Source organism: Taudactylus pleione, unplaced genomic scaffold (genome assembly GCF_031769625.1).
Source record: "Taudactylus pleione unplaced genomic scaffold, aTauple2 ptg000130l, whole genome shotgun sequence".
Taxonomy (NCBI): Eukaryota; Metazoa; Chordata; class Amphibia; order Anura; family Myobatrachidae; genus Taudactylus; species Taudactylus pleione.
In genome coordinates this window covers 4,632,150-4,659,670 of record NW_028284532.1, presented here as the reverse complement: position 1 = coordinate 4,659,670, position 27,521 = coordinate 4,632,150, and the positions used below count along the sequence as shown (strand labels likewise).

General features: G+C 42.0%; 1 protein-coding gene across 1 annotated transcript; it reads left to right on the top strand.

Annotated features, from left to right (window-relative positions):
- Nucleotides 1-3,300: 3,300 nt before the first annotated feature.
- LOC148523523 (lens fiber major intrinsic protein) lies at nucleotides 3,301-26,639 on the top strand. The gene is made up of 4 exons (XM_088473111.1): nucleotides 3,301-3,953; nucleotides 14,859-15,023; nucleotides 20,490-20,570; nucleotides 22,120-26,639. The coding sequence occupies exons 1-4, from the start codon at nucleotides 3,594-3,596 to the stop codon at nucleotides 22,303-22,305; spliced, it is 792 nt and encodes a 263-aa protein (XP_088329237.1). The 5' UTR covers nucleotides 3,301-3,593; the 3' UTR covers nucleotides 22,306-26,639.
- Nucleotides 26,640-27,521: the final 882 nt, after the last annotated feature.

Genomic DNA, 27,521 nt, shown 5'->3' with positions numbered 1-27,521 from the left:
CCTACTGTGTTAAACACCTCAGGGTACTGCATGGCTACCACCTTTCAGAGTATCGCAGCTATGCCTCTTTCGATGTCTTACCCCCATAGAAGCAAAATCCCACGGCTACAAGATTCACAGTGATTAACATCGTCCTATATGGTATGCAGTCATTGTATTGATATTCAGAATGCCTATTTTTTACTACACTCGCCCTAAATGCCTATTTCATCTCCATAAAACACACCTGATCTTTTCATTATTTATAATATTTGTTCCTTCATAACCCCATGGTGCTGTGTAAATCCATATAAAGTAGCATAAAACCGTCCGTAAAAGCAGTTAAATGACATAACAGAGAAAATATTAGCATTGTGTTGTTCATCTGTAGCTGATCTTACTTAGGCCCTGATTCAGACCCACTCGCTAGATGCGATCGCTCGCATCCAGCGTATGCAAATTTGTCAAAGTGATGACATGGGAAGCGATCGCACGCCAAGGCATAAGCACACCCACTTTGGCTGTGCGAGCGATCACTCTGTGTATGCAGACACCCATTAGCTTATGTTGAGACGCCCACTAGCGCACGTCATCTCCAGGAAGTGTACTAAAACATTGGTACATCGAACACCATCGGTAGCGATCGCAGCGTGTGTGGTTGCCTTACCCTGCCGCAAGCACTGTGAGGACTTCAGTGTAAAAAACAGGCATGTGACGTGTACTATGACATTACCTGTTAATTATGCACGCCTTAGAAACGGCACTGAAACACTCAGGCACGCCTGCGTTCGCACCTCCACACCCCCGTTATTAATGCCCTGTACCTGTTACTACCCACAAACGGCCTCTCCTGTCACTCATTTCAGTGGGCTGTCTTTGCTGGGCGAGCGAGCGGGCTGCGATCGTACAGAGTAGTTTGCGCACGTGCAGAACGAAGCGTGCGCATGCACGTTCGCAAACCATTGGGCTGCTTGCGAGTGCACAGAGCTAGCGAGCGGGTCTGAATGAGGACCTTAGGACAACTGCGATTATGCATTCAGGCTCACTGCGAAGGTATGCTAATCCACTGCGATCGCTATGCCGTCGCAGCACACCTTACCTTACACACATTCGTAATACTTTGCAAGACTGCAAAAACTTCGGTAACATCGAGTACAATCGGAGCCTCACTCACACTTGAACATGGTCAGACCTTACTCAGAAATTGCTAACCTTCCGGTATGCAGTGAGAGCTCAAGCTGCTCATGCCATTGCAGTAGATAATTTATGCACGTCCCTGCAACGGCGTTCAAACGCACTGGCACGCCTGGGTTTCGCCGACCACTCTCCCGTCACCTCCCACAAACGGTACTACCTGATCACTCTGTGATGGGTCTGCGTAGCCACTGTGATGGCAGTCCTGATTGCAGTGACTGCTTCACGCAATGCGATGCATGTTTAGAACGCAACAATCGACCGATAGCGTGCGTAATCGCAGTTACGATCCAACCTGAATCAGGCCCTTATTGCACTATGGGCCTGATTCAGCTTGGATCACTATTGTGATCGCAGCTGCGATTACGCACCCAGATCAACTGCGATAGTATGCTAATTCATTGCGATCGCTATGCCGCCACAGCATAACATAAGGACGCCAACTTTACCTTACACACATCCGTAATGTTTAGCAAGACTGCAAAAACATCAATACAAATCGAGTGCCATCGCAGCCTCACGCAAGCTCTGACCTTACTCAGAAATTGCTAACTTCGGTGGACGCTATGAGTATGGCATCGCAGTGGATAATTTATGCACACCCATGCAATGGCGTTCAAACACACTGGCACGCCTGCGTTTCCCCGACCACCTTCCCGTCACCAACCACAAACGGTACTTCCTGTCACTCTGATCAATCTGTGTAGTCCCGTTCACAGTGGCCTGTTCGCGCACGTGCACTTCGATGCATACGCATGCGCAGCACGCGAAAAAAACAGCCGATTGCATGTGTATTAGCACCTGTGATCCAAGCTGAATCAGGCCCTATGGCTGAAGCTTATGCTCTTGAGCGCCATCTCCTGGTAATAGTTGTTTATGGAAGTGAACTGTAAACAAAACTTTTTTCATGTAAATTGTATTTGAAAAAAAAACGTAATGTATTTATTTATACACATGAAGATACCTATATACATTGCTATTTATGTTTTTGATCTGGAAAATGCTGTCAGTGCAGAACACAGAAAGGGATCCGAGCTGAATGAAAACTCACACACAGCAAGTGCTTTTGTTCCCGAGGATGCTCGCACAGCGCTTTACAAACAATCCCAATTGCAGATGGGATAATCCCATAGGGGAGCTGTGGATTTAGGATGCCTCTCCCAGACTGACAGGAGCCAGAGAATTGTACACAACGGCAAAACTCAGCTGAGACACAAACTGCCGGTGCAACAAAATCAGAGCGTACCAGATGGGAAGGGTGGGGTCATCCCACCCCAAGTTAAAATACATATAATTTCTACAAACATAAGTTTATTCAAGTGCCTGTAAAACTGCAGAGACCACATTAGCAGACTGCATTTATATAGCCTCTCTACAGTCAGACAACACAACCATGCCTGCTAATTGATTCTTCAATTATAATTGACAAAAAATATGACGGCTGAGAGAAGAGGGCATAATAGTCCTTGCAAGTGTGTTAAATGCATAAATATTGTCTCATGATGTTAAACTAACAGCACATCCCTGGTGCTACTATGTGTATAGGGTATATACTGTATCAGTTATAGCATAATATTTCTAATTAATGAATTATTAATGAAATTATTAATCACACACTCCAGGACAACATGTCATCTGTTATTAGTAACTAACATAACTTTGAACTATACTTTATATCAATAGGAATATTAAATTCTATACTCTTTACAGCACAATATTTTACTTACACATATGTCCATGGCTATAAATAACGAGCTTAATAAAGAGCTTTCCTGCCCCTACTTGATATGACCCGAGGTCAAGGCACAAACTTTGATGTAGTATGGTATAGGCATATTGCTAGGCACCAGCTGTGAACAAACATAACTGTGCAAAACACATTTTTGGAATGATAAAGCAGTGCCTCTATTGTACACTACTGAAGGGCAGCAAGTTTAATCTAATATCTGGCCAATACACTGTTGTGTGTCCTTATATGATGTGCTACCCTGAGGGAGGAGACAGTATACAGGGAAGAGTTAAAGCTCTCTGACACTACCCCTCCTGTTAGGGGGTGGTGTGTATCTGTATAGAGGGATTAAACATGTCATAGCCTCTGCCCCTTATAAATCCCCCCGCCACTCTATAAACAGGTTGGGGGGGAAGTATCCACAGCAGTTGGAAGTTTGGAGCAGTTACTCTGTCCGTGGCTTTTTTCAATTGTTTTTTTTTTTTTTTTTAACGTTTAGTTTTTCTTTGTAAGTTTACATTTTTGTTAACTTTTTTTTTGTTTTGTTTTAAACTTTGAAGTAACACTTTAAAATACAATTGTCTTCAGTTTTGGGCAGTTTTCCATAGAAATTTTGGGACATCTCCCACCCACTGTGAAAATTTTCACCTGCCCCATTCTCAATCCCAGTCTTGACACACGGCCCGCAATCATGTGGGAATTCCGCTCTTTCTCCTTCTGGAGAGCAGTTTTCGCTGAGTTCTTTGCTACTATGTTCTACGTGTTCTTTGGCTTGGGTGCATCTCTGAAGTGGGCAGCTGGTCCAGCAAATGTATTGCAGATAGCATTAGCATTTGGTTTTGCCCTGGCCACTATGGTCCAATCTGTTGGCCATGTCAGCGGTGCTCATATTAACCCAGCTGTCACCTTTGCCTTCCTCATTGGCTCACAGATGTCCCTTTTCCGTGCCATTTTTTACATCGCAGCACAACTGCTGGGAGCCGTGGCTGGAGCAGCCGTTCTCTATGGCGTCACTCCTGCAGCAATCCGTGGCAACTTGGCTCTTAACACGGTAAATACTTAGCATTGGTAATATATACTGAGAAAGGGTGCTGTATTTTTGCATAGTGTTAATTTTTCATAGTTTAACATAATCTGTGCCTTTTTTCTTCTTACATAGTTAAGAGTTACCAATAAAGCAAACAATAGGGTCATTCCAATTAGCTGCGAAAGGTACGAGTCGCTCTTGTCAAGGCCCTAAATTGTCCGGCAACGGCATTGCATCTTGCATACCTTTGCAGCCCGCTCTCAGCCCGAATTCCCAAATTTTTGCAGTTTTGGGTGAATTCAGGCTGCCGCAAAGCGCAGCTGTTGCCGTGCTGACTAGCACACGCAATGCATTTATGGCTAATTGGATTGACCCCAGTGAGTGAAAGCAGTAGGGGGTCAATCCAATTAGCCGCAAATGCTTTGCGGGTGCGAGTCAGCTTCACGGCAGTCTAAATTTGCTCAAAACTGCTCGCTGCCCTATAAAATGTTCAGATTCGGTCTCGAGAGTGGGCCAAGAGGGGTGCGAGATTAGGTGCCGTGGCAACGCCAACTCACATCCTTCACGGCTAATTGGATTGACCCCTAGGTGTTGAAGTGAATAAGCTGAAATTTCCATTTTTGCTGTTACTACATAAAATAATTTCTAGGGGTATATTTACTAAGTGTGGGTTTATAGAAGTGGAAATGTTGCCAATAGCAACTAATCAGATTATACTTATCATCTAGATAGTACCTTTTGGGGAGATAATAGCTAGAACCTGATTGGTTGCTATGGGGAACACCACCACTTCTATAAACCTGCACTTTAGTTAATATATCCCCTAGTCCAGTAATAAATGTCGGTTTACAGATGTCTACTAACAAATGTGCATTAATTTATCCATATATCAAACTTACTTAACTCGGTGTAAGCAGCATTCCACCAACTGGAATAATTTTTATTCTTTACTGCATCCAAAATCATTACAGAAGACTAATTAGGCAACTGTTCTATCTATGGTCACATTCTAGTAGGGCTGGCCCTGGCATATAGACTGTATTCACCTGGCTTGTTTTTCACAGGCGTTCCTTTAAGAAAAAAAAATATACAAAAAGCTACTAACAAAATTTACAAATATATATGTAAATGTTTCCATACCTTGATATAACCTATGTCTGACATTGTATTTATATTATATGTGCGGTTGAATGGCAATTTATGTTTTCTGTCATTAGATATTGTTTGCAAAAAATGCTTTAAGGAGGCTGGCTGCACTACCCATCAATCATTTTACAGAAAAGTATAGGAAATAATGTTCCCCTACTATCCAGAACTACCTCTTAAATATGAATATTCTGACAAGTTTCTGAAACTGTATATTTGTGAATGTTATAAGTATTATAAATATATGACCACTTACATTCAGATCGTTCCAAATTAATGTATTCTTCATGGAAAAAATTATATTATTATATTGTATGAACAGCTTGCTGAGTATCTCCTTTATACTGAGGGGATGCAATCAGGAAGCCGACGGTCGAAATGCTGACCGCCGGCTTCCCGACTGTCTAATCCCAGCAGGGGTCTAATGACAGGCGTCGAAATCCCGATGCCTGTCATTTTACCTACTCCTGGAGCCCGATGCCCGGCATACCGATCAAAGGTAAGCCGGGCGGCGGCCGCGGACAGCCGCAGGGGGAGGGGGGGGAGGGTTAGGTTAGGGGCTCCCAGGGGGGACTTAGGGTTAGGCTAGGGGAAGGGGGGTTAGGGTTAGGCACCCCCGGAGGGAGGTTAGGGTTAGGCACCCCCCAGATTTAGGCTGCGGGGAAGGGGGGATTAGGTTTAGGCACTTACAGGGGGGGTTAGTGTAAGGCAGTGCCAGATTAATGTCCACATGGGCCTGGAGCTGAAATTCATGAAGGGCCTATTGTGTGCCGCTGCAGGGTGTGTGACAAGTGCCGCAGTAGTGTGACTGGTGATGTGGGGTCGTGACCAGTGCGGTGTAGGTGTGGTTTACATAGGGATGTGGCCTGTGCTGTGGATGTGTTTAGTTCCATGGAGGGCATAGCTGGCGCCTACCTTCAACCTTGTGAAAGGATGTAAGCTGTATGGTCTGCCTTACCTTGTGTGCTAGAATAGTGTAGATTTATAAAACAAAAAAAGAAATCCAAAACTATTGGCATATTTTTTCTATAAGTGTTATAAAAATGTCATTATATAGACAGACAGATAGATAGTAAATTGGGAGGGTACACACTTAAGGGAACCCAAGCGGGTATAGGGCCTGATTCAGACCCACTCGCAAGCGGCTGTCCGCTCGCAAGTGGGTCGATGGTGTGCACTGCGCATGCGCACGACAGAGGGAGCTCCGTCGTGCGCATGCGCCAGACGCGACGAGCGAAGGACTTTCCTTCGCTCGTTGTGTCTGATCAAAGGGGGCATGCTGTCGATGTTGATTGACAGCACGCCCCCTTTGGTGGGCGTGCCTCCCAGACGGGGGCGTTCCCAAGGGAACGCCTACCGTCAGAAGCCGGCCCACTGACATCACTAGTGATGTCAGTGGGAGTGATTTTGGCTCTGATAGAGCCAAAATCACTCCGGGCCTTGCGGTTGAGAAACTCAACCGCAGGCTCCGGCTCGCAGTGGCGATGGTCGCGATGGTCAAGACCATCGCAGCCATCAACCTGCACGCTCGTATAGGCTGTGGGTGGTGACCCACAGCTATACGAGCGTCCAGGAGGACGCTCCATAATTATGGAGGACGGCCCTCATTCAGAGCGTGCGCTCTGCTCAGAGCGTCCAGCTCTGAATGAGGGCCATAGTGTGGTATGTTGAAGGGAAGGTTAGGGTTAGGCTGTGAGGGGAGGAGGATAGTGTTAGGCACTAGGGAAGGCTAGGGTTAGGCTGTTGGGGGAGGATAGAGTTAGGCACTGCAGGGAGGGTTAGGAGCTAGGGAGAGGTTACAGTTAGACTGCGGGGGGGAGAAGGTTAGGCACTACAGAGAAGGTTAGGACAGGGGTGCACCTCTCCAGAGTCCCGTGTCCGCTGCAGTAGGGCTGCATAAATCACCTAGAAAATGGGAAAATGGTCACCAGCCATTTTCACGGTGTTTTGCGTATGCGCAGTAGTGAAATCACCAGGAAAATGGCAACTGTGCCATTTCCCCAGTGACATGCACAGTAGTCTACTGCTGCGCTCAGTGCGCTGCCAGCTGCTGGGGAGAGAGGAGGGGACCTGTCGCCCTTTCAACTCTTAATACGCCCCTGGGTTAGGTAAAGTGTGTGTGTGCTGTATGTATGCAAATATAATGTGTGTGTGTGTGTGTGCTGTATGTATGCAAATATAATGCGTGCGTGTATGTGCTGTATGTATGCAAATATAATGCGCGTGTGCTGTATGTATGCAAATATAATGTGCGCGTGTGTGTGCTGTATGTATGCAAATATAATGTGTGTGTGAGTGCTGTATGTATGCAAATATAATGCGTGTGTGTGTGTGCTGTATGTATGCAAATATAATGCGCGCGTGTGTGTGCTGTATGTATGCAAATATAATGCGTATGTGCTGTATGTATGCAAATATAATGCGTGTGTGTGTGTGCTGTATGTATGCAAATATAATGTGTGTGTGCTGTATGTATGCAAATATAATGCGTGTGTGTGCTGTATGTATGCAAATATAATGTGTGTGTGAGTGCTGTATGTATGCAAATATAATGCGTGTGTGTGTGTGCTGTATGTATGCAAATATAATGCGCGCGTGTGTGTGCTGTATGTATGCAAATATAATGCGTATGTGCTGTATGTATGCAAATATAATGCGTGTGTGTGTGTGCTGTATGTATGCAAATATAATGTGTGTGTGCTGTATGTATGCAAATATAATGCGTGTGTGTGCTGTATGTATGCAAATATAATGCGTGTGTGTGTGCTGTATGTATGCAAATATAATGCGTGTGTGTGTGTGCTGTATGTATGCAAATATAATGTGTGTGTGCTGTATGTATGCAAATATAATGCGTGTGTGTGCTGTATGTATGCAAATATGTGTGTGTGAGTGCTGTATGTATGCAAATATAATGCGTGTGTGTGTGTGCTGTATGTATGCAAATATAATGCGCGCGTGTGTGTGCTGTATGTATGCAAATATAATGCGTATGTGCTGTATGTATGCAAATATAATGCGTGTGTGTGTGTGCTGTATGTATGCAAATATAATGTGTGTGTGCTGTATGTATGCAAATATAATGCGTGTGTGTGCTGTATGTATGCAAATATAATGCGTGTGTGTGTGCTGTATGTATGCAAATATAATGCATGTGTGTGCTGTATGTATGCAAATATAATACATGTGTGTGTGCTGTATGTATGCAAATATAATGCGTGTGTGTGTGCTGTATGTATGCAAATATAATGTGTGTGTGTCCTGTATGTATGCAAATATAATGTGTGTGTGTGTGCTGAATGTATGCAAATATAATGCGTTTATGTGTGCTGTATGTATGCAAATATAATGTGTGTGTGTGCTGTATGTATGCAAATATAATGCATGTGTGTGCTGTATGTATGCAAATATAATGCATGTGTGTGTGCTGTATGTATGCAAATATAATGCGTGTGTGTGTGCTGTATGTATGGAAATATAATGCGTCTATGTGTGCTGTATGTATGCAAATATAATGTGTGTGTATGTGTGCTGTATGTATGCAAATATAATGTGTGTGTCCTGTATGTATGCAAATATAATGCACGTGTGTGTGTGTGTGTGTGCTGTATGTATGCAAATATAGTGTGTGTGTGCTGTATGTATGCAAATATAATGCGTGTGTGTGTGCTGTATGTATGCAAATATAATGTGTGTGTGTGTGCTGTATGTATGCAAATATAATGTGTGAGTTTGTGCTGTATGTATGCAACTATAATGCGTGTGTGTGTGCTGTATGTATGCAAATATAATGCATCTGTGTGTGCTGTATGTATGCAAATATAATGCGTGTGTGTGTGCTATATGTATGCAAATATAATGTGTGTGTGTGTGCTGTATGTATGCAAATATAATGTGTGTGTGTGCTGTATGTTTGCAAATATAATGTGTGTGTGTGTGCTGTATGTATGCAAATATAATGCGCATGTGCTATATGTATGCAAATATAATGCGCGTGTGTGTGTGTGTGCTGTATGTATGCAAATATGTATGTGTGCTGTATGTATGCAAATATAATGCGTGTGTGTGTGCTGTATGTATGCAAATATAATGTGTGTGTGTGTGTGTGTGTGCTGTATGTATGCAAATATAATGTGTGTGTGTGTGCTGTATGTATAAAAATATAATGTGTGTGTGTGCTGTATGTATGCAAATATAATGCGTGTGTGTGTGCTGTATGTATGCAAATATAATGCGTGTGTGTGTGCTGTATGTATGCAAATATGTATGTGTGCTGTATGTATGCAAATATAATGCGTGTGTGTGTGCTGTATGTATGCAAATATAATGCGTGTGTGTGTGCTGTATGTATGCAAATATAATGCGTGTGTGTGTGCTGTATGTATGCAAATATGTATGTGTGCTGTATGTATGCAAATATAATGCGTGTGTGTGTGCTGTATGTATGCAAATATAATGCGTGTGTGTGTGTGTGCTGTATGTATGCAAATATAATGCGTGTGTGTGTGCTGTATGTATAAAAATATAATGTGTGTGTGTGCTGTATGTATGCAAATATAATGCGTGTGTGTGTGCTGTATGTATGCAAATATAATGCGTGTGTGTGTGCTGTATGTATGCAAATGCGCAGTGCCAGATTAATGTCCACATGGGCCTGGAGCTGAAATTTATGATGAGCCTATTGTATGTCACTGCAGGGGAGGTGACAAGTGCCGTTGCAGTGTGACTGGTAATGTGGGGTCATGACCAGTGCGGTGTGGTGTTGGTTTACATAGGTGTGTGGCCAGTGCAGCGTTCTCCCAGGACACTCCGGGCAGTGCTGCATTTTCAGGTGCCGGTGGCCTCAACACATCTATGCAATGGCATGACGTTACACACTTAAGGCGACCGAGGTCAGCACAGGGCGCTCTGGAGTTAGCCCTGCTATGCCGCTGACTGTGCATGTGTAGGCCAGCACTCCTGTGCAAAGGATAGTGCTATGGCGTCTGGTGCCCTCCTAATTACCACTGCCTGTGAAGGGAGGGAACTATGTAGCAGTGGAATGGACGGCACTCTGGATAGCTTGTATAAAACACATTAAAATCCATTTAAGTTATCAACATTTCAGAACTTGTATTCGTCCCTTCAGTAATCCTGACAAAAGAATGAATACAAGTTCTGAAGCGTTGATAACTTAAACTGAGTATTAGTGTGTTTTATACAGGCCGTCCAGAGTGCCGCCCATTTGACTGCTATATATATGTGTATGTGGGTGTGTACATACATTACACACCCACATACACACCCACATATACATGTAAATTGTGATGGTACAGGGGCTTGAGGCACACTTAAGGGGACCGAAGCAGGTGTGGTGTGATATGTTGACAGTCATGAAAATGTTGACATTAGGGTTAGGCTATATGGGGGGTTAGGCACTAGGGGAAGGTTACGGTTATGCTAAAGGGGGAGGAGGATAGGGTTGGGCACTAGGGGAAGGATAGGGTTAGGCTACATGGGGGGGTTAGGCACTAGGGGAAGGTTAGGGTTAGGCTACATGGGGGGGTTAGGCACTAGGGGGAGGGTTAGGGTTAAGCTACATGGGGGGGTTAGGCACTAGGGGGAGGGTTAGGCTACATGGGGGGGTTAGGCACTAGGGGAAGGTTAGGGTTAGGCTACGGGGGGAGGAGGATAGGGTTAGGCACTAGGGGAAGGTTAGGGTTAGGCTACGGGGGGAGGAGAATAGGGTTAGGCACTAGGGGAAGGTTACGGTTATGCTAAAGGGGGAGGAGGATAGGGTTGGGCACTAGGGGAAGGTTAGGGTTAGGCTACATGGGGGGGTTAGGCACTAGGGGGAGGGTTAGGCTACATGGGGGGGTTAGGCACTAGGGGGAGGGTTAGGGTTAGGCTACATGGGGGGGGTTAGGCACTAGGGGAAGGTTAGGGTTAGGCTACGGGGGGAAGAGGATAGGTTTAGGCACTAGGGGAAGGTTAGGGTTAGTCTACGGGGGGAGGAGGATAGGGTTAGGCACTAGGGGAAGGTTACGGTTATGCTAAAGGGGGAGGAGGATAGGGTTGGGCACTAGGGGAAGGTTAGGGTTAGGCTACATGGGGGGGTTAGGCACTAGGGGAAGGTTAGGGTTAGGCTACATGGGGGGGTTAGGCACTAGGGGAAGGTTAGGGTTAGGCACTAGGGGGAGGGTTAGGGTTAGGCTACGGGGGGAGGATAGGGTTAGGCACTAGGGAAAGGTTAGGGTTAGGCTACGGGGGGAGGAGGATAGGGTTAGGCACTAGGGGGAGGTTACAGTTAAACTGCGCGGGAGGAGGTTAGGGAAAGGTACTATAAGTTAGGGGTAGGCATTAGGGTTAGGGGGGGATACTCACTGGAAGACTGGAGCCGCAGAGGTCATGACCGCTGGGACCCGGAAGCCGTGCTGGAGTCACTGCAGCCATCAGGAGCAGGTCAGTGAGCGCTGGGCCAACAGGGATGATATGTCGACATTCCATCACTGTCTACATGAATGTCGACACGGACAACTTCAACATTATGACCATGTTGACATTCTCCTATCAACATGATGAATGTTTACATATCATTCCACACCTGCCACAGTCCCCTTAAATGTGCCTGAAGCTCCTGTACATCCCTATTTACCACCGTGTGTGTGTATGTATATATACATATACACACACACACATATATATATATATATACACACACACACACGTACGTGTATATATATATACACACGTGTGAGTACGTACATACATATACACGTGTGTGTATACATACAGTACATATACAAACACACACACACGTGTGTGTGTATATATATACATACATATACACAAATGTACGTGCATATATACACACATTTATAAACAGATTAGGTGGGTATAAGAGCTTATACACATAAGCTGTTATACCCACCTAATTTGATTGATAGATAGGTAGTAGATATATATTTACATGCATATATAGACAGGGGCCAGACATTACACTGACCTGAGTAAAAATCCTGACATGCTGGGCTGAGCTGCCTTTAGAGTAGAACGGTTCAGGGGCGTAGCCTCGGTATAATGGGGCGGAGCTTCAGCGGGTCTGTGGTGGGCGGGACATCAGAGGTGGGCTTGGCTTCAGCGGTCCGAGGGTGAGCGGGGCTTTGGCCTGGCCTATCGATCCACTTCAAGTGGAGTAGAACGGTTCAGGGGCGGAGCCTCGGTATAATGGGGCGGAGCTTCGACGGGTCTGTGGTGGGCGGGGCATCGGAGGTGGGCGGGGCTTCATCGGTCCGAGGGTGAGTGGGCCTTTGGCCTGGCCTATCGATCCGCTTCAAGTGGAGGGGAACAGGTGGGGAGGTCAGAATTCACTAAGCTGATTTTGGCAGCCATTGGGTGAGAGAGCTGACTGACAGGAAAAAAAAAAACAACTTTTTTTTTTCCTGTATGCACTGCTGTCTGTGAGGGCCTATTTTCAATGGGAGGCCTGGAGCTGTAGCTCCACCCACCCCATTGTTAATCCGGCCCTGGTGTAAGGTACTTGGGGGGGAGGTTAGGCACTCCTAAGGGAGGGTTAGGGGGAGGGTAAGGGTAGTTATAGTTAAAATACTTACCTGTCGGGATCTTCAGTTGCCAGTCTTTCGGCGTCGGGATTTGAACCGTGCGTCCGGCGGTATTTTATACCGATCCCATACTGAGTTATGCTTATAAAATGTATGATTCAGTCATGCAAACACAAGTTAACATACATGTTACTAATGCAACACAAGAAACAGGTAGATAAAAGCTTCAATGCAGTGTTTTGGTTTCCTAAGAACACCTCATAGGCAGTGATATGGAATGTTACAATAGGCTGGTCTGCAGTTTCCTAGAAAGAATAGCTAGGATATATTATATAGTTGGGGGAAAAAAAAGATTGGATAACAAAAAATAAGTTGAGCCTTACTATGAGCAGTTTGCAAAGCTTTTGTAATAGATCCATAATTTAAATCTACAGTAGGTTTAAACTGTAGTTGTATATTTGTTAATTTACAGTGTACCTTTGTCATAAGAAGTATGCATAGATAGATGAATCAATGCATTTTAAATGTAAAGGGGAATTATGGAACACATACAACTTATGTCAATTACCTTTTACATACATTTTGCCACGTACCTTTTTTCCTATATCCATTATCATTTACTGGCCCCGAAAATTCAAAAGGACAGAAATATATTATATAATATATATAGAATCTGTAATAAACCATACAGTATGTTACAGAAAAGATAAAGTTCTGTACTGAAGTCCACATTGCAGTTGTTAGACAAATCTACAATTCCATTCATGACAGCGCTGCAATTGTTAAATAAATAGCCTTATCTCTTTTCTATACTTATACTAGGATTTTTCTGTAGTCTCTGTCCATGTGTTATATTTACAGCGATGAGACCAGACTGCTGCATGAGGCTTAGGCAGAGATATAGAGGAGGCATGCAAAAAGCAATTCTAAGCCAGAATATGAATCATTAACCCCGTATTGCATGAATTATGAAAAAAAATTGTACACATTCTCTTAAAACCTAAATTTAGTTTGCTTGGACCGTAAAATTTATACATAACCAAGATTGTTAGAATTCTTTCTTTTTTTTATAGATGTAATGGCTATGTTGCCTGGCCAAACACTTAGGGCCTGATTCAGCAAGGATGGCAAGTGCAAAAATGCATGCACCCGGTCGATTGTTGCCTTCTGCGCATGTATTGCAGTATGCGAACCAGCCACTGCAATCGGGACAGCGATCGGAGTGACTACACAGACCCATTGCAGAGTGATTGACAGGAAGTACCGTTTGGGGGTGGTGACGGGGGGTGGTCGGAGAAACGCAGGCGTGCCAGTGCGTTTTAACGCGGTTGCAAGGGTGTGCATAAATTAGCCAAATCATGAGCTCTAGCTTCGTCTGACCTGCCTTAATTGTGCGTGAGACTCAGATGGTACTCGATGGTACTGATGTTTTCCCAGACTGCAAGGTATTACGGATGAGAGTAAAGGGAAGTGGGCGTCTTTATGTTGTGCTGCGACGGCATTGCGATCCCAGTCATTTGCATACTTTCGCAGCAGAACTCCATAAGCGCTTGCTGCCGCAATCGCATCAGCGATCATTGCTGAATCAGGCCCTTAAATTGGACACCAGGTCACAGGAATGAGACTCTTCTAATGATCTGTATTTAGGCTCCAAAAGCACCACAAAATATCATAGTGTAGTATTTGTGATTTTTAAAAATCTGTGCATTTAAAATTAAATATAGACCCATACAATACAGGGTTAACCCTTAAGCACTGTATTTTTATTTTGAACTTTGCACACAAGACATTGATCGAATTTTAAAAGCATAGAGGCAATTTTCATGCTTGTACGTTGAAGAGTATGATTTTCAGCACTTTCATATAGTTTATGGCATTGAACATGCAACTCATTACTTCTTTACATTGCATCCTTGCAAGGATTACTTGAAAAATTAATGAATAGCTCTTCCTAAAAAGCACACTAAGTCAAAATGCTGCAAATCAATGTATTCTCTGCAGTCTGGTTAATAGATTTATGAAAATTGTTTAGATCGGTGCATTTTGTATTCCCACACCAGGCCTAAGTAAATTTTCATTACCTGTCCCGGTTCATGTGTTGGAGTTACCCTTCATTCATTTTGGGTCTGCACTCCAGCAAAATAGATTATAGAGTAAAATATTCAAAATGCATTTATCAGACAGCCTGATTGTGTGCCCACTTTAAAATATGTATATTATCTTCTTTTTGCCCTCTACATAGATTCATCCTGGTGTGACCCTTGGCCAAGCAACAACTGTGGAGATTTTCCTCACCTTGCAGTTTGTGCTTTGTATCTTTGCCACCTATGATGAGAGGAGGAATGGGCGTCTTGGCTCTGTGTCTTTGGCTATTGGATTCTCCCTCACCTTGGGGCACCTCTTTGGTGTAAGTGATTGCACACAACATTACTCTTAGTACTTGTCCAATGTTATCAGTAGTACACCTTATTTGTGCCACTGACTTACAGGAGAAAATATACACGTAGTAAGGGAAGCACTGTTTATAAAGAAAAAACAAACTAACATTGATTTTTTTTTTTCAATTATTATTATCGTTCATTTATATGGCGCCACAAGTGTTCTGCAGCGCTTACAAAGTACATAAATAAGTGACTCTTGACTTACAGTACAATACAATGCAAGACAAGGGCATGTATAATATACATTGCTACATTAGCGACATTAACACCCAAATAGAAACAGAGCATAAGCAACCAAGTGTTAGGTGCCCTAGTGGGGAGTAAGGATTAGATGAAAGTAAAGTGAAGCAGGAGATTCACTTTAGTGTTCAGGGAAATTAGTTATTTATCTGCATATTATTACTACGAACATTCTGTTTGCGTGTCCAATCTAAATATAATTTCATCAATAATCCACATGGATATTACAATAATTACAGTATTTTTACAGTATTTCATTTTGAAACACCGTAACTAGGGTCTTTGGAGCCTAGGGCAAGATGGAAAACGGAGCCCCTCACCAACTGTTTGAGCACAGCCCAAAAAGTGGGCATAAGGGGTGTGGCCATTGAAAATGGGGGCGTGTCAACATGACACACCAGCGTTTCTCATCACTCTGGGAACATTCCTTTCCATTCCATATACACCTTAATGCCCCCAGTAGTAGTGCCCCTTACGCAATGCCCCCAGTATAAGTGTCCCTTATGCAATACCCCCTGTAACAGTGCCCCTTATGCAGTGCCCTCAGTAGTAGTGCCCGTTATGCAGTGCCTCCAGTAGTGCCCCTTATACAGTGCCATCAGTAGTGCCCCTTATGCAGTGTCTCCATTAGTGCCCCTTATACAGTGCCCCCCGTAATGCCCAGTATACAGTGCCTCCATTAGTGTCCCCAGTAGTGCCCATTATACAGTGCCCCCTGTAGTATTACCCCGTACACATAAAACACACACAGACACAACACATACACACATAATTTATACAGTGCCTCCATTAGTGTCCCCAGTAGTGCCCCTTATACAGTGCCTACAGTAGTGCCCATTATACATTGCCCCCATTATTGCCTATTATACAGTGCTTCCAGTAGTGCCCATTATACAGTGCCCCCAGTAGTGGCCCTTATACAGTGTCCTCAGTAGTGCCCATTATAAAGTGTCTCTATTAGTGCCCACTGCCCATTATACAGTGTCCCCAGTAGTAGTGCCCCGTACACATAAAACACACACAGACACACATAATTTACTTACCAGAATCCTTGCTCCTCTGCCCGCCGCCATCTGCTCCTCTGGTCCCGCTCGGCAGTATGGGAGAGATGTCATGACGTAGGGTTAGGCACTGGGGGGGGGAGGGTTAGGTTTCGGGGTGCAGGGAGGGAGGGTTAGGGTTAGTGGTAGGGTTAGCATACTGACCGACAGGTATCGGTATCCTAACCTTGTCGGGATGCAGGCGCTGGGATTCTGACCACCGCGATTCCGAGCTCTCTCTGGGTGGTAAATTTACTGAAAATCGACCACAATGTTTCTATTCAAAGTAGATGATTTTGAAACAGTTGAGTTTGGATTCCATTCTGATTTGGATGGTGATTTAGTTGCTATTTGAAGTTCTAAATGTGTTCTATTCACCCTCAATAGAACCCAAAATCGACCCAAAATTATACAAAAGCATTCCTATTGGCCAAAACATGTCACATGCACTATTTTACCCACAAAAACCTTATTCCCAGTGCTAATTTGCATGTCTACAATTTTTACAAAGTCAGTTATGCTTTTAAAGTGCTCTACATGCTTTTCTCCTATGTTTTTGTCCCATCATATTGAGTTTTCAGGCATTTCTACATGATTTAAAATCAAATAGAACTGTTTTTGATGGTTCTATTGAAAATTATGATTTTCTGTCGATTTTTGGTCTATTTTCAAATCGACTGTTAGTAAATAAGTTTTTTCTACTGATGGCTATGGGGAAGTACCGATGATCTAATTTTATTTGTGTGTGAAGTCCAATTTCTGGGGATTCTGAGATGATTTTTAATTAGTTTTATCTTTAGTAATACCTAATTGTCAAAAACACCAACAATTCACCTCAAAATAGGATGTAACTGCAAATTGACCCTTAGTAAATTTGGTATGTAGTCAGGAACCCGGCAGTCGAAATGCTGACCGCCGGCTTCCCGACTGTGAAATCCCGGCATAGGACTAATGATAGGCGTCTAAATACCGGCGCTTATCAGCCCCACCCCGAAATCCCGACGCCCGGCATACCGAACGTAGGTAAACTGGGCGTCGGGACCTGTTAGCTGTGAGGAGGGGGGGGTTTAGGTTTAGGGACTCCCGGGGGGATATAGGATTAGGCACCCCCCGGGAGGGTTAGGATTAGGCACCCCCCGGGGAGGTTAGGGTTAGGCACTAGAGGAGGAGGTTAGGGTTAGGCACCCCTAAGGGAGTGTTACGGTAATGGGGAGAGAAGGGAGGGTTAGGATACATACCAGGCACCGTCGGGATCTTCATCTGCCGGACTTCCGGTGTCGGTAATTCATCCGCCGGGCTTAGGTCCGGTAGTATGTCATACTGATTCAGTAAATTTACCCCATGGTCTTAAAAGAACCGGGGCAGCAGTCTAATATAGTCTGTGTCAATATAATGTATATAACTTATTTTTATTTAACTATTATAACATTCAAAAATAAAAACTCACTACATTAGCTTTGGTAAATAAAAAAATAAAAAAACTGTAGCACAAAAATACTTTTACTCCTAGGGCCTGATTCAAATGTGGACACAGATTCGCCTGCGTCTATTGGCAGTTGTACATTCCACAGGCAAGGGAACTCATTGCCAATAATAAACACCAAATTTTTAATTCTGAAAAACATGAATAACAAAGGTGCCTGCTAGTGCTACAATGTGTATATGTATCACTAGTTGTACAAATTTGCTTAACGTAAACCTGTACCATAAATAAATACATTTTGAACTTATCTGATGCCTTGAAGAGACTCCACACAACCAAAATGTCTGTACTTTTAATTATGACTCCATAGGACATAAAACCAGGAAAACAAACAAAAAAACAGGGCCTGATTCAGAGATGTACTCTAATGCAAACACAAGTGATAGATCCATTATTAAAAACATGGTAATGCTCATACAATTTCTAAGAAAATGTATGCTTATCTGAAGATCACCAACAAATGTGTGTGTCTGTACGTATATGTCTGTAATGTATATACATACGAGGATGGTTTAATAGGTTAGGTAAAAAGACCTCTCACGTGTGTATTGTTCTCTATTTCATTCTAATTTCTCATCATGCTAGAGCATGTAGACCACTGTTTCCCTTCACGGCCATTAGACTGCGCCTTATATCAGTCATACTGTCCCAACATCAGTTGTAGGGTGGCGGGGCTGGCGGACTCATGGTCAAACATTGAGGTGTGTAGTGTCATCAGATTTCTGCATCTAAAAGGCACATCAGCAGCATATTTATCACCAACCTGTAAAGGTGTACGGTGGATAATGTCATGTACTGGAAACAGGTTTGGGCTTGGTGCACTGCATTTGATATCAGCAGGACAGATGAGCAGCGATCCGGCCAGCCAAGCGCGTCCACCACAGATGACAATTTGTGCCGCATTGAAGGTCTGATCAGGAGGATATACGCATTAGAGTTAGTGATATTGCTGTCGAACTGAACATCTTAGTGGGTACTGTGCACAATATCGTTGATGAGCCACCCTGGGGTATAGGAAAATGTGTTCAGGCTGGGTACCGAAGCAACTCACAGAAGTTACAAAAAACAATAGGATGGGATTATCTCTCGTGCACATGTGCGGTACCATGAGGAGGGACTGCAGTTCCTGCAGCGTATTGTTACAGGCGATGAAATGTGGGTGTATCATGTAACACCGGAGATGAAGCAAGCATCCATGACATGGAAACATGCATTGTCCCACCTTCAAAGAAATTCAAAACTATTTCATCAGCAAAGAAGAACATGGTGACCGTGTTTTGGGACCACAAGGGTTGCTGTGAATAGGTGTCATATTGCTGCACGATAATGCCAGGTCACACTCAGCCAACTGCACGTGTGACTAGTTGTTATGATGATACCATTGGGAGGTACTGAACCATTATACCTACAGCCCTGACCTGGCACCAAGTGACTGGCATCTCTTTGGACCAGTGGTCGAAGTGGGGCGGTATACGGCGGTATGACATACCGCCACTTCCCGGCCCCACTTCATTTTAGATGTAGAAAAGATTGCACCAGCGCTGGGATCCAGTATGGGATCCCAGCGCTGGAACAGCGGCGGCAATGTGTTAAGATGTGTCCCGCAGGGGACACATCTCAATCAGTGCAGTGGAGGCGCTGACATGTAGCCGGGACAAAGTACCTGGTCCCGGCTGCACTGTAAGCACCACGTACTGGGCGGCTGCCAGCCAATCACGAGGCTCGCAGCCGCCAGCCAATCGCGGGACTCGCGGCCGCCAGCAAATTGCAGGGCTTGCAGCCGCCAGCCGATGAGAAGCTGCCAAATGGCAGCTTCTCATTGGCTCGCAGCGCAGCCAGATAAACTGGAGGGAAGACCCGAGGATCCCAGTGGCTCCACTCCAGCAGCGCAGGTAAGAGAGAATTAGAGAGAGGGGAGGGTGTGAGAGAGGGAATAGAGAGAGGGGCAGACAGAGGCAGGCTAGCTATTGTAGGGGGTGAAAGAGAGAGGGAATCAGTAAGGGCAGGGTGTGAGAGAGGGGAGCAGGCAGGGAGAAGTGTGTGTGGGGGGGTTTAGAAGTACAATGGAGTGATATGGAAGCAGGGGCCCATAGGGGGTGGGGGGAAGATTCAATCTCCATACCCCCACCTCTAAATTACCACTTTGAGCACTGCTTTGGACCATTGAAGAAGCACCTGGGTGGAAGGCGATTTACAACTGACGGTGAAGTTCAGCAAGTGGTCATGCCCTAGCATCAGCTTGACACAGATTTCTTCTATGCCGGGATAGATGCCTTGAGTACTGTTGGAACAAATGCTTAGACAACTATGGGGACTATGGGGAAAAATAATCTGTAGCAAGGTCATACTATTGATTATACGTATACTGTACGTACGAGTTGAGTACATTTACACAATGAGAGGTCTTGTTACCTTATTTATTGAACCACTTTTGTATGTATTTACACTCTTGTATACATATATGTATATGTTTATATACTGTATATATGCTAATAATATGAAATAACTGTGTTCCACTGCTAATATAGCCCTGAAGCATTGATGTTTGTTGCTGCTTTCCCCAAAGAGAAATCTCCACTCTACAGCCAGTCAATGTCTTATTACTAGTAATTTGCCAGAAGCATGGGGAACTTGTTGGGTTTACATCTGAAGTCTTCTTGTGTCTCTAGATATATTATACAGGAGCCAGTATGAACCCTGCAAGGTCATTTGCTCCAGCAGTCCTTACCAGAAACTTCACCAACCACTGGGTAAGAAAATTAATTTCTCTCTGTGTTAAAAAGTATCATCACTCTCACAAAAGAATTAAGCTCACTCTTAATTATTAACAGGTACTAATATAGTGCCAGTATATTCGGTTATGCTTTAAAATTGGGAACAAACAGTATTAAAACAAGACTGGGTAGTAAAAGATAGACATGTAAGTAAGAAGACCCTGCTCGCATGCTTACAATCTATATGGAACTGATACACAAGGATAGTGCTACATATTGCATAATGGTCCAGCCAGATTGGAGAGGTTCTTGGTGGGCTGTACACATAGGAATGTTGTCCAAGGGCCAGGAAAAGTGAAGGAGAAAACATGTAAAGTTTTGTGTGCACTGTATAGAGGGGATGTAATTGGTAGGATAACTTATGGTGGTTATGTGGGAGGTTCTAGGATTAATAAACTTGTCTGAAGAGGGGAGTTTTCAGGGAACGCATTAATACATTAATATGATAGGGTGAGTTTTATTTTATGTATGTGAGTGAGGTGGACATTTCTAAAAATGAGACTGTGCATTGTTGCTTGGGACTTTGCAAATTAAAACTGTACTTATTTTCAGTTGTATTCTGTAAAAGATGTGTGAACCGCATAGGTCTGGAGAGAGAAGCACAGACTTGGATGAATAAAGAGAAAGATGGATAAAAGTGGGAACTGCATTAATTAGTGGATATTTCTAAAACTGGTCCATAAAAATTCCTGTAATTCATAACCAATCAGATTCTGACATTGTTTCTAGTAATTGCTATGTATTACAGTACCTTTTCCCACAGTTAGCTGTGCACAAAATTTCATAAATAAATGTTGGTACTGGAAAAATCAGTTAAGGGAAAGTCCAATCAGACATTAGAGATACTAATTATTTCCATGTAAAAATGGCTAAAATTTGGGAGTGAGTAGAAGTGGGCAACACAGAAATAAAATTACTCCTTATAAGTAACTGTAGAACAAGGGGTCTATATATTAATGGAAGCATATTTTCAGGTACAGTTAAGATTTGTTATATCTGCTATTTGCAGTGATAACAATTTAATTAACGTAGCGGAACAGCGCGTCCAATAAGTGGCTGCTATTGTCATGACATTTCCCCATTAAAAATACCTTCACCGGTTGCTTATTGCAGCAGTGACAGAGGTTAGTACTGAGCAGGTGCGCACAGAACAGCTCTGGAGAAGGAATGGAAGATCTCTCTCCAGCGTAACTGTAAAAATTAACTATAGATTATTTAGAAATGCAGCATTTTTTTTCTGCTAACAAAGCATCTTTATTAATAACTGAAAACTAAGACATCTGCATTATAGAAAGCAAAAATTAATATATATCACTCCATTAATGCAATAGACAATAGACTAATAGCTAATAAAATAAACAAAGTAGTGTTAGATACAGCCTTGTACTGTAGATACAATATGGAGGATACTGAACGATAATACAATGTTGAAATACATGGGTAATTATGCTGGACAAAGGTGCGTATTTCAGTAAATAAGGAGGATTGATTTTACCTTATTCAAATAATTGCCTCTTACCTGCAGGTCTACTGGGTTGGTCCTATCATTGGTGGAGCACTTGGAGGTCTGGTATATGACTTCATCCTCTTTCCAAGGATGAGGGGGCTGTCCGAGAGACTTTCAATCCTAAAAGGAGCACGGCCTGCAGAGCCTGAAGGCCAGCAAGAAGCAACGGGCGAGCCTATAGAGTTAAAAACACAATCTCTATAAATAAAACCTCTGCACAGTCATATAGTGACATAGAAGCACTCACACACGCACACAAGTTGGGCCTAGTTAGCATAATATCCGTCATGGGAAGTGTGTTGGGGGAGGGAGGGAAGGGTTCGGGTTATATTTTGAAAGATGTTTCTTTTCATACCAGGCTGTAGGTATTGTGTTGAAGTAGAAACAGAAGGATCGGTTAATGTGCTTGACTTTCTCATCGAAGTGGAGGCAAAGGAAGTGGGATCGTTTGAAGGGGCTATACAACTCAGGGGCAAAAACATGCAGCACATATATTCCACAAAAGGATCTTTACTGCTTGAACCAAAGGGACTAATCCTCCCTGCCAGAGAAACCAACACAGGTGGACACCAGATGGCAACGCAGTTCCTAAGTGCCTTGTTAATTTGCCAGCAATGGGTAACTAAATGACAGAACAGGAGTCCCCATCAAACTTCCCAGCCTCCCTCCTAACTGCGCCTCTGATGCTGCTGTACATCTCAGACACATTATTTTCTTCATACTGCGTTTTACTTTTTGCTGGTTTTAAGGAAATGTTTTCTTTTTGTGTTTTTTTTTTTAAGAGGGTGGATAAAAAATATGGGCTAAAAACCCTTTTATTTTACAATGAGCTTCTTTAAAATATTATGTAGACATCTTGTAGCAGTGAAGGTGTTTCCCCAATAACTCATATCCCTCTGTGTGGAATTGTTTGCCCAGTAATCTGAGAACTTTAATATTTTCCGGACTCTTAACGCTGCACATGGCTTACCACTGATTTTCCCCTCTTCCTTTATTTCAGGGGCAAATGGGATTAAGAACAAGGGATTTGTCAAAAAGGCAGTTGTATTGCTGGTATGGGCATTTCTTGTGGCATATTTCACCATTGTTAGCAGCAATCTTTGTTTTATAAAATTTCATAATGCAAATAATATGATGGGAAAAGTTTTGTTGATTGTCCCAGTTTCCACAGATCCCTCAAACCTCTCTTAATCAGATAAAGGACTAGATTTACTAATGCGGTTTGTCACTGCCACAGATGTTCAGCGGCTTTGGCTGGTTAATTAAAGCGGTTTAGCATTTATTTCTATTGGTCAAAGCCACCGATCATCGGGACTTTAACAAACTGGGGGTTAGTAAATCTAGCCCAAAGTCTGTTCTAAAGCATCTTTCCTATGCTGGTCACGAATTCAGAAACTAGTTATTTATTTTTCAGCATAGAGAAATCAGCTTTGCAGAGACTTTTGGGAGCGAATGAAATGTATTCTACACTTGATTAATATGCTTAATAATTTTTGGTTTGATTATAAACAAAATTAAATCTTGGGGTAAGTAGTGTGTCTTTTCAAACTGAATTTGAGTTAGGTACATTTATTTATTGTTAAGTTAGATTATGTTTAGGTCTGATCACATTGCTAAATTTACTTTTTATAGCTCAGAAATCTTTTCTGTTATATATTTCTTCAGATTTAGCAGACAAGTCATGTGCCTGCACCCATGTAAATGACAAATACGTTTAGTGCATTTATAAAGACAAAAAGAAAAGAGAGTGGCACTATGTCAGTGAATGGGCATCTTGCAGAAATATTGGCACTCGTAGTCCAAAAGGTGTTTAATCACATGTTAATGCTTCAGTCCCAACATGGCTCTGATGATGATTATAAAAATAATAACAGTAGTAATAAAAACAATTATAAAGGGCAATTTTGGGTCAGTATAGTTGAAACTTTGTGATCAATGACACATGCAATATTGATTGCATCAAGATTATTAAACATGATACCTTTTATTCAGATACACACACACATATATATTTGTTCGCGCATGTTTGTGTGTAGCCCCTTTCATGCTTGACAATCTGCAAATACTTAATTTATGCCCTTAATTTATTCAGCAAACATATCAAGCCTTTGGGTATTTATTTCATATATAAAGTAGGTGAAATACTTTAATGTATAAAGAGCTGCACATGCAGTTGCAGGTTCCTCAAGCAATAAATGGGATTAAATTAATGTGCCAATAATAATGTAGACATTTCTCAAGACTGGAATGACGTAAAGCAAAACATCGGTGAACAAGTCTGATAGCATTTCTGTTTTATACAAATACACATATTACTACACAAACAAAATGCTTGGATTGGAAAAACTACTAATCCTAGGAGGATATGAGACAGAATATTGTTTTAAACAAAAAAAATGCATTAAATTAAGTATGGGCAGAAATGATCATATACTGTACAATGTTCATTGTTGATTTCTTAACCAATGTAAAATGTATTGCTAAATGCTAGGCTGTTGGCACATAAACATCAACCTGTTTATACTCAATTCAGAACTTGATTAACAGTCCACAAAACAGTATGTCATGTTAAGGGGCCTATCCATTAACAGATAAATTTGAACAATGAACGATTTATTGTTCAGTCGTTCAATTTATCTGCTAATGGATAGGCTCTGAACGATAAAAATGCGCATTCCCGCGGGGAATTTTGTCTCTCCAACATGGTCAATTATCGTTTATCGCTGACATATTAGAAATATCTGTCGTGGTGAACGACGAACGATTTTTTTATGAAAATGAGTAGAAACATAAAAAAAAAAAAATCCACTCCCAGAATGATGTCATGCAATATCGTTCGTCGTTTGCAAAAATCTGTCATGTACATGACAGATATCTGTCACAGCAGCCCCAGGAATTTTCAAAAGATAAATCTTTTGTCTTTCAGAAAGATCTGCTAATGGATAGGCCCCTTTACATGATTACATCTATCACATAGAATTGTTTGTAATGTTTTGATAGTCTGAGATTAGTGGATGTGGGCCTATTAAAGTATAACGAAGAAATTTTACAATGAAAAAAACATGTCCAAAATAACAATTATGGGGAAAATAAATAGCGATTTTCCAATTAAGTTTCAACAACACTGATTCAGTTTTTTTTTTTTAATATATACTGTATAACCATATTGGCAGTCTTTGAGGTATCTAAGGAAATTAAAACCTGGGGTGGAAAATAAAATGCCTCGCAATGCAAGGATTATGGACAACTCACCTATAAGGTGTTTTTGGAATGTATGGAATATATTTACTAACGAGTGGTTTGTCAAAGCTGTCAATTATCGGGAGTTTTGAGCAACTTTTAAAACGGCAACTAAGAAATGCTAAACCAGCCTTGTTTAGCATTTAATTCTGTTGCCATTTTAAGACTGTCAAAGCCACCAATGATTGGTAGCTTTGAAAAATCGCTACATAATAAATATATATCCCTATGGGTGAAAGTGAAAATATTACTAGTGAATGGTTTCATCAAGAAAGGATTTTTAGAAACAAGACTGCAAACTTTTATCAAATGATGGATACTGTGGACAAAGAAGTCTACAACTAAATGTACAGTATGTTTTTGTGGCACTGGGACTGATTGCAATCACAATGGAACAGACTTGCCAGGTCTGCAAATTCCAACAAGATTTGCAAAGCATAAAGTGCATTCTCAATCACAATCATTTTTTTTCACTGCTTTGCTGTGGAATAACGTACTACAATGAATCTTAATTTGTTCATGTTAGTTTGCACAATATTTATTACAGATTTTGTCTGGTCACTGCTTTAAGGATGTTCCATATTTCAGTGACAAAGGGATTAAAAGAGAAAAACATGACTAAAAACATATACATGTGTATTTATAATGAAATATTGATACGTTCAACACAGAGAAACATGCATGCAGTAACACTACCATAATTATCTACATAGCTAAATAATTCACCTAAATAGTTATAATTTAATTTCAAGATAAAATGCGATGTTTACAAATTTAAATATGTATATAAGTATAGTTAATTTAAGCAATATTTCACTGTCAGTAGTCTGGTCATTTGTTACAAAAATATGTATTTCAATAACCTGTGGGTTCTCATTAGAATTGGATTTCGACTGCCTTAGTTCAAGTACTTAAAGACATAAAAGAAAATAAATTCTTAATTTATTGAAGATAAAAGGAATCCATACTGGATAATGGTCTCTATTGACCACGACATACATTTACTTGTTATTTAAAGCACAATTTGGAAGCAATAAAAGATATTATATGTTTCAGACGAGATCATATAATTAGAATTATCCTTTGTTCCCTGTGAATACATTATATAAATATGTAAATATAAATACATATGTATATATGAGTGTGTATAACAATATATACATGCACATATGAATATTCATACATATAGACATATATGTATATTTTATCTGCAACTATAGTGATTAGCTCAGCACAGGACAGAGGGATTTGTCATTGTTCACCTAAATGAACTGATAATTTCTTTGGAACCTCCATGAATAAACGTTTGAATAATTAAAAAAATTATCTGTTGCTTATTTAATATATGATGCATGTGTTGTTTGTCATTAGAGACTGATTGGAGGAATAACTTTTTCGCTTTTTAGGTTTCCATATTAAATGCACAACCGCTATTGTATACAAATGTTAAAATTATATATATATATATATGCTAACTTAGTAATACAACGTTAGTGTTTGCCAGTGTCGCACTTGGGCATGAAGGGCCCATTGGGGGAATGCAATAATAGGAGCTCTCTGAAGGTTGGCAGCGCACCTCTGAAGGTACTTGGCGCATCTTTGAAAGTACTTAGTACTTCTAAGAAGGCATCGCCAGCCACCATAGAGGTGGCAGCTAAGAATAACTTGGGTATAATTTTAGCAAGGATGAGACTGATCTCTAAACTCTTCCCACTTTAAATACACGGACAATGCTTCCTGCACTATTGCTAGGTCCATGCAACTTGCCCTACACAACCAAAGTAGTGTGAAGCGGGACATACCTCCTTAATGTCCTTGCAGTGGGGACATAGGGTCTGATTCAGCAAGGAACGCAGTTGCTAATATGCACGCAATCGGTCAATTCATTCTCAGTGCGCATGCATCGCAATGCGCAAACTAAAGCTGGCCACACATCTAAAGATCTGTCCAACCAGCCAACTAGTTGATTGGTTGGAATGAAAATCTGGTAACGTATGGGAGTAAATGATAATCAGCAATTTGCTACTAAATGCCAGAAAACAGATGAAAATGGTTGTCAGGCAAGTTTGTTAAATGTTTGATCTAAACAATTGTTCAAACAACAGTTTTTGTCCATTTTCCGGTGTTTGGGAGCAAATTGCTGATTGTCATTTGCTTTCATACCTTACCAGATTTTCATT

Coding starts and splice junctions, on each gene's coding strand:
- LOC148523523 (XM_088473111.1), top strand. CDS start 3,594: ATGTGGGAATTCCGCTCTTTCTCCTTCTGGAGAGCAGTTTTCGCTGAG. Junction 3,954..14,858: donor GCAACTTGGCTCTTAACACG/GTAAATACTTAG, acceptor CCCTCTACATAG/ATTCATCCTGGTGTGACCCT. Junction 20,571..22,119: donor GAAACTTCACCAACCACTGG/GTAAGAAAATTA, acceptor TCTTACCTGCAG/GTCTACTGGGTTGGTCCTAT.